General features: G+C 44.4%; 1 protein-coding gene across 2 annotated transcripts in view; it reads left to right on the top strand.

The window, feature by feature from the left end:
- The window catches only part of ADAR (adenosine deaminase, RNA-specific), a 31,759-nt gene that overhangs the window by 1,982 nt on the left and 18,277 nt on the right, over positions 1-11,500 (top strand). For both annotated transcript variants that reach the window (XM_008592571.1, XM_008592577.1), the window contains exons 2-6: positions 3,161-4,584; positions 6,422-6,605; positions 7,262-7,410; positions 7,930-8,065; positions 8,192-8,382. In XM_008592571.1, coding sequence (XP_008590793.1) covers positions 3,161-4,584; positions 6,422-6,605; positions 7,262-7,410; positions 7,930-8,065; positions 8,192-8,382 — 2,084 coding nt within the window. The remainder of the gene's footprint in view (positions 1-3,160; positions 4,585-6,421; positions 6,606-7,261; positions 7,411-7,929; positions 8,066-8,191; positions 8,383-11,500) is intronic.

Here is an 11,500-nt window from a genome sequence, read left to right as displayed (position 1 = left end):
GGGGGGGGGGGGGGGGGGTGCACCAAGAGGAGCAGGAAAGAGAAGTGATTACCTGTATAGGGGTGTCTTGTTCATGCAGTTGTTAATTCAACAGATGTTGGTCCAGGTGCTGGGGAGGCAAAGATGATTAAAGCATAGTCCTTGTTCCCTGGGAGCTCATCGTGGAGTCAGCTGCAGCCCCCCCATCAGTACTAGGCTGAGAGTGTTGGGAGTGGAGAGCTGAGTATAATTTCTAGGGTATCTAATATTGTTAATTACCTTTCAGATACACTGCAGTATATGTGTAGCATTATTTTAAAAATCCAGTAGCTGTGATAAAAGGTAGAGCAAATGGTGTAACAGGTGCTGAGTGGAAGGAGTTCAAGGTGAGGAAACTGTGGGCTGGGGGAGGTGGGAGTCAGAAGTCTCCTGAAGAAAGTGGCATTTAAGCAGATCTATAAGGAAACGGTCAGAGCTGTGATAGGTGGCGGTAGAGGGAGAAGCTTCTGTGATGGATTGGCATGTGGAAGGATGAAAAGATTAGAGGCTCTTGCCGTAGCCCAGGTGAGAAGTAATGAGGGGCTAGAACTGAAAAAGACACATTTAAGAGAAAATACAGAGGTGGTAGACAAGACAGGACTTGGCAACTCCTGATTAGATGTAGGAGACGAGGGAGGGAGGAAGGCAGGCAGGTAGGCAGGCAGGTAGGCAGGCAGCAAAAATGACTCAGGTTTCTAGCCATTAATAACTTATGAGGAGAATGATGCCATTAACAGTAATAAGAAAAGCAGGAGAAGGAGCTGGGTTTGAGATTAATTTGGTCTGAAGTATGTGGTGTTTGAGGTAATAGCAGGATATCTAAGCAGGCAAATTGTCTATGTAGTTGGAAATTCAGATCTTAAGCCTCAGCACAAGGTGGTAGCTGGAGATGGTAGATTTGAGTGCTGCTGTTTAAGAGGTTTAGCTAAAGTCAGGGGAGTAGATGAAATCAACCCAGGGAACAAATTATAAAGGAAGATGAGGTCATTAGACAAAACCATGGGGTCTGATTAAGTGAGAGCGTGCTTCAAAAAGTTTGTGGAAAAATAGAATTAAAAGATAATATGAATTTTCCCATGAATTTTTTGAAGTACCCTCATATAAGAGTGGAAGAAAGGGACAGAAACAGACAGAAGGAAAAAAGAGAGGTGAAAGGAGACCTTAGGTGCTGTGTCACCAAGCCCTCGGAGGAGAATTTTTAAAGAAAGGAGCTCAATCCACAGTGGGCCAATGCATGTTTGTTGAACTGAATTGACCACCAAGCAGCGAAGACCCAACTGAGGTTCAAGAGAGGGGAATTATATGGGCCCTGTTAGCATAAGTCAGTGCCCTTCTCCAGTGTCATTTGGAAGCTTTAGAGAAGAAAAAGGGGACAATGGGCCTTGGGTGGAGATGGGAACTGACCATGAGATCCAGACAGGGTGAGGGAATGTGTGAAGCCAGAATGGGGAAGAAGCGGGAGTGGCTGACCAGCAGCCGCCGTGGGGTCATGTGAGGAGCAGGTTCCGCCAGAGCAAGGAGTGGAAGTTGTGGAAACACAGGGAAGTTGCCATTGGAAGAGAGCAGGAGCCAGCAAACTACGGCCCACAGGCCAAATCCAGCCCTCCACCTGTTTTTGTAAATAAAGTTTCATGGGAAATAAAGTGTAAGTAAAGTTGTACATGTTGTGTGTGGCTGCTTTTGCACCACAATAGCAGAGCTCGCTGGCTCTTTACGGAAAAAGTTTACAAGCTGCTGGAAGAGTTCCAGGGTTTGAGGTTTTGGTGGTGGCCCAGATTAGGGTAGTAGTGAGATGGAAGGAGTGGTTGGATGAGCCAATCATGTGGCTGAAAGGTGGCAATGGAGGTCACTGGGATAGACATTAAGAAACCCCATAGCAGGAATGCCATGAGAGTGGTTAGCAAGAATGCTGAAATGCCCTAAGTGTGGCAGGGATGTGGGGAGTAGAAGGCTGAAGTTATTGAAGAAAGGGACATAGCTGCCTGTGTAGCCTTCAGGAGAATTGGGGGGGAGAGGACGTAAGCATGAGGAAACGTTGCTGGATAATGCTCCCCCACAAGTCTGCAAGCCCTGGGAAAGGAAGCAATGTGTTCAGCGACACCCCCACCCCCAGTCCCATGAGTACCTCCTGCCTCCTCCACCCTCCAGTGAAGGGCACTGGAGGATGAAGGGGAGAAGATGAGCACTGGTTGGTTGGGGGGGGAGTCACGGGTGCTCAGTGTTCTGGTAAATGTACAGCAACACACGAAAATATGGGGTTGCTTATGCCCTGTACAGTGGGGTTCAGAGCACGTACAGTGGAAGCGCTGCTGGGATGTGGCTAGAGAAGGTAGGCAGACTGGGCTGAGGTGGTGACGAGTGGATCCTGCTTGCTGCACGCATCTAGGGGAGCCTGGGTACCACACTGAAGGGTGAGGATAATGTGCCATTTTTATAAGGAAACCCTCCAGCTCTCCTAAAACCAAATTCTGATCCTCCCCCCAGGATAGCAGTGGCAAGCAGATGAAAGCCTGAGGTCCTGCGACCCTCCCCCATTTCCCCATGTGGAGATCATTCCTGTTACAACCTTGGAGGACTGGGGTTCAGTTTCATCCAATCAACTTAAATTTCTCTTTTTTTTTGTCATGGTCATCCAAATCATAGATTTTAGAGATGAGGGGCTCTGGGGTGTTGGGCCTATCTCAAAGGAGGGGTGGTCTCATCCATTCCCTAGTCCTCTAACCCTTGGCATTATCAAGTTATTGTTCTTTTTTTGTTTTCAAAACAAAATGACATTTATTTGTTTTCCAGATTTTAAAAGGGTGGCTTTTTTGGGGGGAATGGAAAGTTTCCTTTTCAACTCTCTAAAATTCTGTCGAAGGGCAAAGAATAAGTTAGGTTGCTGGAGAGGCTGTGCTGAGGTTATCAGGGCCTCTGTGTGCTCCTGGCAGCTCTGTGTTTTGCCTCCTGGCCTCCTCTCTGTTTTCTCCTTGTTGGGCCATGTACAAGGTGGGCAAGTCACCCTAGCCAGGTCACAAGCGCATGGCTCAGTCACCTTAGCGTATTAGAAGTTAGGGGCAGCTCCGCAGGGCATGGAGGGGATAGGGACGCCACAGGCTCACCGCCACAGCCCTAATTCACTTTCTTTTCTCTTGTTTTGTAGGAGTGTTCTCTCAACAGATACCACCCCCATCCATTTCAAGGCTATAAGCACAGCAAGCTGAGACACCAGCAGCTGGGGCCTAGATCTTACCCTAATAGTTTCCAGCTCAAGCAAATAGAGTTTCTCAAGGGACGTCTCCCAGAAGTACCCCTGACCAGAACGCAGACATCATCACTGCCACCGTTCCTCACAGGATTTTGGCCAAGACTTCCAGAACCACCTACCATAGGCAGGCAACTGGAGATCCAGGGTGTCAGCAGGGACGTGCCTCTCAGAAGTCAGGGGTTCCAGAGAGGGTTCCAGCATCCTTCACCGCGAGGCAGGATTCTGCCGTGGAGAGGTGTCGATAGGCTTTCCTCACATTTCCAGGAACTGAACATCAGCCAGGATCAGGAACAAAGGATCTTAGAGCTCTTGGAGAAGCTTGGAGAAGGAAAGGCCACCACAGCACATGATCTGGCCAGGAAGCTTGGGGCCCCAAAGAAGGAAATCAATCAAGTTTTATACTCTCTGGCAAAGAAGGGTAAGCTACATCGGGAGGCAGGAACACCCCCTTTGTGGAGAATTGTGGTCTCAGTTCAGGCCTGGAACCAGCACAGCAGAGTAGTGAAACCAGTCAGTCATAGCCAGGGAGCCCCAAACTCAGACCCCACTTGGGAAACTGAAGACAAAAGTGACACATCTGGCTCAGAAGATCCCCCTGAGCCTTTCAACATGGCTGAGATCAAGGAAAAAATCTGCGACTACTTGTTTAATGTGTCTGACTCCTCTGCTCTGAACGTGGCTAAAAATATTGGCCTCAGCAAGGCCCGAGATGTAAATTCTGTGCTAATTGACTTGGAGAGGCAGGGGGATGTCTACAGGCAAGGGACAACCCCTCCCATATGGTATTTGACAGACAAGAAGCGAGAGAGGATGCAAATCAAAAGGAATGTGAATAGTATCACCGAAACCACTCCAGCTGCTATCCCTGAGACCAGAAGAAACACAGAGCTCCCCACCTCTAACTTACCCACATCAGCCTCAAATAATGTAACCACAGTAAAAGTGGAGAATGGGCAGGAACCTGTCATAAAGTTAGAAGGTAGGCAAGAGGCCAGACCAGAACCAATAAAACTGAAGCCACCTGTTTATCACAATGGCCCTTCAAAAGCAGGGTATGTTGACTTTGAAAATGGCCAATGGGCCACAGATGACATCCCAGATGACTTGAATAGTATCCACGCACCACCAGGTGAGTTTCGAGCCATCATGGAGATGCCCTCCTTCTACAGTCATGGCTTGCCACGGTGTTCACCCTACAAGAAACTGACAGAGTGCCAGCTGAAGAACCCCGTCAGCGGGCTGTTAGAGTATGCTCAGTTCGCTAGTCAGACCTGTGAGTTCAAACTGATGGAGCAGAGTGGACCACCCCATGAACCTCGGTAAGAGACCACCCAGGCATTGTACCTAGGGCTGGGGTCAGGTGCTCTTGCTCCTGATGCAGTCTCAGCTGACTTGTGAGCAATACCGTTTGGTAGCTCCTCTCTTTTCCCTCTTCCTTTCTGCCTTTTGGCTAAATCACCCTTGATTGGGCCATTCTTCGGATGTCAAGTATGACCAGCCAGAATCTTGGCTGAGTGGGAGTGGGGAGAGGTGACCCTTGGCTAAAATGAAACTTCCTTACAAATGATTGGCTTTCATGCATCAATGTTGTGCCTGCCTCCTAAGGCCAGAGGTAGTGAAGACTTCACTCGCTTCCCACTACCTTCTGTGTGCCATCCCCCTCCTCACGCTAAGTTCTCAAGGGAGGTACAGGAACAGGTGGCTGGGACAGGCTGCACACACAGAATGAGGGTGGGTTGTGCTGCTAAGTAGCAACAGGCCTAAATCCCCCCTCTGCTCAGCTCCTGGAGGGAAAGAATGGTGTAGAGCTGCATGGCTGCCTGCCTGCCTGCCTATTGAAGGTGGAGGTTCTAATTTTACATACCTCCTCTGCACAGATGGGTGGGCTAGCACTTGCTGCTCCTGAGCTGTCAAATCAGAGATTACCTCACTCAGATAGCTGGCCAGTCCCTTCTCTTCAGGGTCCTGCAGGCCAGTGGACAGATTGAGAAGACAGGTGACCCAGAAAGGAGCAGCTGAAAGGCCTAGCAGAGAACTGAAACAGAGTGGCTGCAAGTTGCAGCTAAAAAGAGAGCCAGTGATGATGGGGGAGAATTCCTCTAACTGTTATATTTACCTGTGCTGGTTTCTAGGGGCAAGGGATTCTTGGCCGTGACCCTTATTCCTTATCTTGACCATTTTAATGACACCCTGTTGGCATTGCAGAAGAGCTGTTAAGAAAAGGGTGTGTTTGTCTGAAAACTGGCAGGGCAAAAAGTGGGTTTGTTTCTGTTTGTGTAGAGACTAGACAGTGGTCATTCTCGTTCTTTCCCCCCATCCCGCGCCCCCCCCCCCAAGTTGGGGGAAAGTAGCGGGATTTGTGGCTAGTCATTCTTTCGATTCCAGCTATGAGAAACATTGGTGCCATCTTCAGGTATTTCAGAAGGAAATAAGAAGTTTGACTTACTTTTCTAAATAAAATCTCAGATTGAGCAAAGAGCTGAACAAATTTGAAGTTTGGAACAAAGGAGGCCTAGGCTAAGTCCAGAGGCCAAGAACAAATGCTTTTTGGTTTTCAGCATAACAAGGGGAAATTCCTTTCATCTCAGGCTTGGGACAAATAGAGCTATAGAATGACTCAAAATGTAGGAATGATGCTATCTCTAAGGGTAGGTTAGAGACAAAAACAGGCCCCAGATAAGGGGTAGGTGTCTGATCCCTGTAGGTGTCTGCAGAGTGTGTGACTGGGCTGTAAGAAACCTTCACTGTCTTTTAGGACCTTCCTTTGAGGAGGCTAGACTACCACAGTTGCTTTAGGGGGAAGGCATTTTGCTTGCTAACAAGACTGTAATGGTGATTTTAGCTGATCATTTTTTTGTACAGACTTTTTCTTAATTCACTGTTAAGAGATAGTGAGTTTCCCTGAGCTAGTTTCCTATCTCCTGTGGCCATGTTTCCTCCATGGAGCTATGAAGAGAAAGTCACTGGCTGCTTTGTTTCCAAAAAGAAGGGACAGGCTGAGCCTCCAAAGGGATAAGAGTTCCTTGGCCTACCCTCTGTCTCCTCCACAAACAAAAAATTCCAGAGTGATGATCTCTTTGGAGAGGGCAGAAGAGGTGGCCTAGTTCACTAGATGTAGTGAGCTAGTGTTCACACATATAATCACTTTCCGTTAAGATTTAAATTCCAGGTCGTTATCAGTGGCCGAGAGTTTCCCCCAGCTGAAGCTGGCAGCAAGAAAGTGGCCAAGCAGGATGCAGCTATGAAAGCCATGACAATCCTGCTTGAGGAAGCCAAAGCCAAGGACAGTGGGAAATCCGAAGAATCATCCTGCTGTTCCACGGAGAAAGAATCAGAGAAGGTAGGTGTCCTGCCCTTGGGAGGATATCAGTTCACCTTCAGTGACTGTGGATTATCAGGATTTTAACTGACACTTTTGATTCAATCCTGGCCTAAACAACTAACAGTATCTCGGGCTCCCACTCTTCCTTCTACCCCTCTGCCCAGCCCACTTTTCCTCCTTTCATACCCTGCTCCCCTTTTGCCTCCCCACGACCCTAACTAGATTTACAGAATTTCAGAGTTGAAACAGATCTTGAAGATTATCAACCTCAGTCTCCTCTCTTGGAAGATAAGAAATGAGACCCAGGGCCGGCCCCATGGCTCACTTGGGAGAGTGCGGCGCTGGGAGCGCTGAGGCTGCGGGTTCAGATCCTGTATGGGGATGGCCGGTGCGCTCACTGGCTGAGCGTGGTGCGGACAACACCATGCTGAGGGTTGCGAACCCCTTACTGGTCAAAAAAAAAAAAAAGAAATGAGACCCAGAACATTTAAATAACTTATTCTTTCCTATGATGCCTAGAAAATCCCCCACATCCTTTTTTCTTTTGGCAAGCCAGCCCCTAATATTTAGTTGGCCAAAAGAAATTTTCTCATCCCATTTCTTTTGCTGTGATGAACTAACCAGAGTTTTCTTAGTTTTTTTTATTTTTTCTTCTTGTCTCTTATTTTCTCCAGACTGCAGAGTCCCAGCCCACCACCCATTCAGCAACATCCTTATTTTCTGGGAAGAGCCCTGTCACTACACTGCTTGAATGTGTGCACAAACTGGGGAGCTCCTGTGAATTCCGTCTCCTGTCCAAAGAAGGCCCTGCCCATGAACCCAAGTATGTCCCATGTATCGTGTATCTCTGCTAAGGTTTTCTCAAAAAGAAAGAGATACATTTTCCTCCTTGCCTCCTCAGAGATAGAAGATTATTTCACTGAGCAATTGGTCCTGTTTCAATATGGGAAAAAGGGGCCCTTGAGGGCACAGTGCCATTTATGAAGCAGAGAATCCTATACGGAGGTATAGGACTTGGAGGTTACTCTTGGTGGGACAAAAAGATATAGGACCTGGGCATACCTGAGAAGCTCTCTGCTTGAGTGTGGACTTACATGTTCAAGAGAGGGGATCCTAGAGGAGGTAAAACTATGTTGACACTTGTGTTGAAAGGGAACAGCCAGACTAAGAGACACTGGGGACAGGAGGTGGGTGAAGGGCACTGGCTACTCAAAGCAGAGAAGTGACTACACAAAGGTGATGTGTACAAGGAAACTACAAGTAGTAAAGGATGACAGCCTTACACAAGCTAGGAAAATATCAATCAAAACCATTTTAATTCTTCTACTCCATCTCCCATCAGGTACCAATACTGTGTTGCAGTGGGAGCCCAAACTTTCCCCACTGCAAGTGCCCCCAGCAAGAAAGTAGCAAAGCAGATGGCAGCAGAGGAAGCCATGAAGGCCCTGCAAGAGGAGGCAACATCTTCTGATAACCAGGTAGGGCCATTTTCCTTCTAAAAGATACAGGTCATTTTTAGCAACTGAGTGGTTTAGGATTGCCTGTGAGTCCCTCTGTTTACTGAATATTTATGGTTCCTCTTTGTTTGGCTAATTCTCCTTTAGCCAGGAGATACGAACATGGAATCACTTGATAACTTGGAATCTGGGATGCCCAGCAACGTCAGGAGGATTGACGAGCTCGTCAGATACCTGAACACCAACCCTGTGGGCGGCCTATTAGAGTATGCCCGCTCCCATGGCTTTGCTGCTGAATTCAAGTTGATTGATCAGTCCGGACCTCCTCACGAGCCCAAGTGAGCATCCCAGCCCTGGCTACAGCCCTGTTGAGGGGGTGGGGGTAACCCAGGAAAGAAAGGATGTGCATTATCTGTGAATGACAGGAGGAGCCGGTTGAGGGAAACAAGTGCACCCCAGTCTCCACAGCCTCTTAGAAGACATTAATTAGATCAGCCATCTTGAGAATAGTCACTCATCCAGTGGACATGTTTCCATTCAATTTTTTAACTAATTTTTAAAGGAATATTCTCATATATATAATAGAAAAATCATTCAAACTTTTAAAAAATGTATATAGTGGGATGGCTGGTTAGCAACCTTGGGAGAATATAATGCTGGTACCATCAAGGTCACAGGTTCAGATCCCCTTATCGGCCGGCCGCGAGAAAAAAAAAAAGAAAAAGTATAGAATAAAAAGTCTCATTTCTATCCCAGATTTCTAGCTTCCTTTCCCCAGAACCATATACTATTATCAGTTTCTTGAGTCCTCCTAGGAATTTCTATGCATAACTAGCATATTTTCATTTCTTTTTGTTTTTTTAAACAAAAATAAGCATATATCATATCATCTGTTCTACACCTTGACTCCTTTACTTACCAATGTTTCTAAGAGATCATTATAAATCAGTATATATAGATCTCCTAGATAATGCACAGCTACATAATATTTCATTGAATAGATGCTTATAATTTTAAAATAGTTTATTAAATAAGAGATAAAAAAGCCTTTTCTAAAATGGATACCCATGTACCACCATTCAGTTTAAGAAACAGAATGTTGCCATTACCTTTGAAGCCCCTACTTGGCATAATTTGTTTAACCAACTTCCAAGGACATTTAGGCTGCTTTTGGTCTTGCTATTAGAAACACTCCTGCAGTGAATATCTTTGTACTACATATCTTTGCTTACATGTACAAAATTGTCTGTAGTATAATTTTTAGGAGTGGAATTTCTGGGCCATCAGTTATGTGCATTTTTCTAAAGTTTTAAATTTTTTGTATGTAGGTAACAGACTGTTCAGTAGAAGTACATATATGCTCAATGGTTTGGATCCCCATACAGCCAGCTGCCAAATAAAAAAAAAAAAAGTAGTACATACATACATTGATGTATAGCTTGCTTTTTACATGTAACACTATTATCTTAGAGAGCTTTCCATATCACCCTACATTGTTTTTTTTTCCTCTTTCTTCTATATTCTTTTAATACAGCTGCAAAGCGTAGTGTTATAGTGTACAAGTTTATCACTATTTAACCAGCATTCATTGATGAACACGTGGATTGTTTCCAAATTTTTGCTATTATAAACAATGCTGCAGTGAATAACATGTTTATGAGCATTTAAAATTTTGGTAAATTTTGCCAAATTTTCCTCCAATGAGATTACACCAGTTTATGCTTCCGCCAACAATATATAAGAATGGCTCTTCCCTGGCTATGTCTTGACTGATATAGTATTATCAAAAATCTTTTCTTTGCCATTCTAAAATGTGAAAAATGATGTCGTAGTGCAGTGCAAAGATTAGTCAACTTTAGTATATTTTTTATTATTATTTACCCTATTAATAGACTAAAGGAGAAAAATCACATAATCATCTCCAGAGATTCCAAAAAGGCATTAAGTAGAATTCAACATCCATTCAGATTTAAAAACCAAGCTGCCAATAAAGTAGAAATTTTGAAAACCCACTTAGCATGATAAAAATACGAGGGTACTTCTAAAAGTCCACAGAAAAATGGAATTAAAAGATAATACAAGTCATTCCATGAACTTTTTGAAGATCCCTTGTACTCATCTGAAGTCCAAAGCCAGCAGCCAGCTTAATGAGGCATCTAGAACTGTTCCCCTTAAAGTCAAGAGGAAGGTATGGTTGCCAGTGTCATCATTAACATTATTCTGGAATTACTAGCTAATACAAGCAGTCAAGAGAAAGAAATAAGTATAATAAGAAGAAAGAGGAAGTCAAGTTATCGGTATTTGCAGATATGATTGTATACCTGGATTACTCATGAGAAAACTGAAGAAATATTAGAGACAAAGGAAATAAAAACACCAATAGAATTTATTTCAGGACTAGAAAACTTGATTCTGAAGTTTATATGAAAAATAAGGACTGGCTGGTTAGCTCACTTGGTTAGAGCGTGATGCTAATAACACCAAGGTCAAGGGTTTGGATCCCCATACCAGCCAGTCACTGGGGGAGGGGAAAAAAAAAAAAAAAAAAAAGGGATATGCAAGAATAGCTAGGGAAATCCTGAGAAAGGCTAATAATAATGTGTATTGTTCCTAGCAGATGTTAAAATAGTGTTGTATGGCATGTGGATAGAAAGGCAGATCAGTGGAACAGAATGCAACACCTAAAAGGAGAGATAGATATGAATGGAATTTTGTACATTGTAAAGATGAGGCTTCAAATAAATCAGTGGGAAAATGATGAGTTATTCGGTAATGGTGTTGGGACTGCTGCTGCCTGTGCATCTTTAAAGGGGGCTGACCAATTAGCTCACTTGGTTAAAGCATGGTGTTGGTAACACCGAGGTCAAGTGTTCAGATCCCAGTACCAGCCAGCCACCAAAAAAAACCCCAAAAACAACAAAAACAAACAAGAAAAAAACAGAGCTGGATGTCTGCCTCCTTCCCTACACCTATATTCCAGTGGTTCCAGGATTTCGATGTAAAATAAATCATAAAATCACTAGATAGAAAGCAGGGGGTTTTTTGAGAATCTTGGAGTGGCAAAGCCTTTCCAATCAAGACACAAAACATGAAGTCATAAAAGGAAAAGACTGGGAAATGTGACTGTAAGAAAAATTGGTGTGTAGTAAAAGGACCGCCTGAGAAAAAAACACTTTAATACACAACAGCCCAAGGGCTAATTTCTTTAATATGTAAGGGGTTCTAAAGAACTTCTTAATAGAAAATCTAAGAGAAAAATAGGCAAAGTATGTGAACTGTACTTCCACAGAAAAAGAAACATGAATACACGAAAAGGTGCTCAACTGCACTTTGTAAATTTACACTTTGACAGTGTACTTAACAACAGTGATGTAATTGATCATCTACATTATAGCCAAGGTAGCAAGCAACGCCTTTTTTTTTTTTTTTTTTTTTTTTTTTTTTTTTTTTTTTTCC

This window comes from Galeopterus variegatus, unplaced genomic scaffold (genome assembly GCF_000696425.1).
Source record: "Galeopterus variegatus unplaced genomic scaffold, G_variegatus-3.0.2 Scaffold154, whole genome shotgun sequence".
NCBI classification, from domain to species: Eukaryota; Metazoa; Chordata; class Mammalia; order Dermoptera; family Cynocephalidae; genus Galeopterus; species Galeopterus variegatus.
This window is presented reverse-complemented; position numbering and strand designations above follow the sequence as displayed.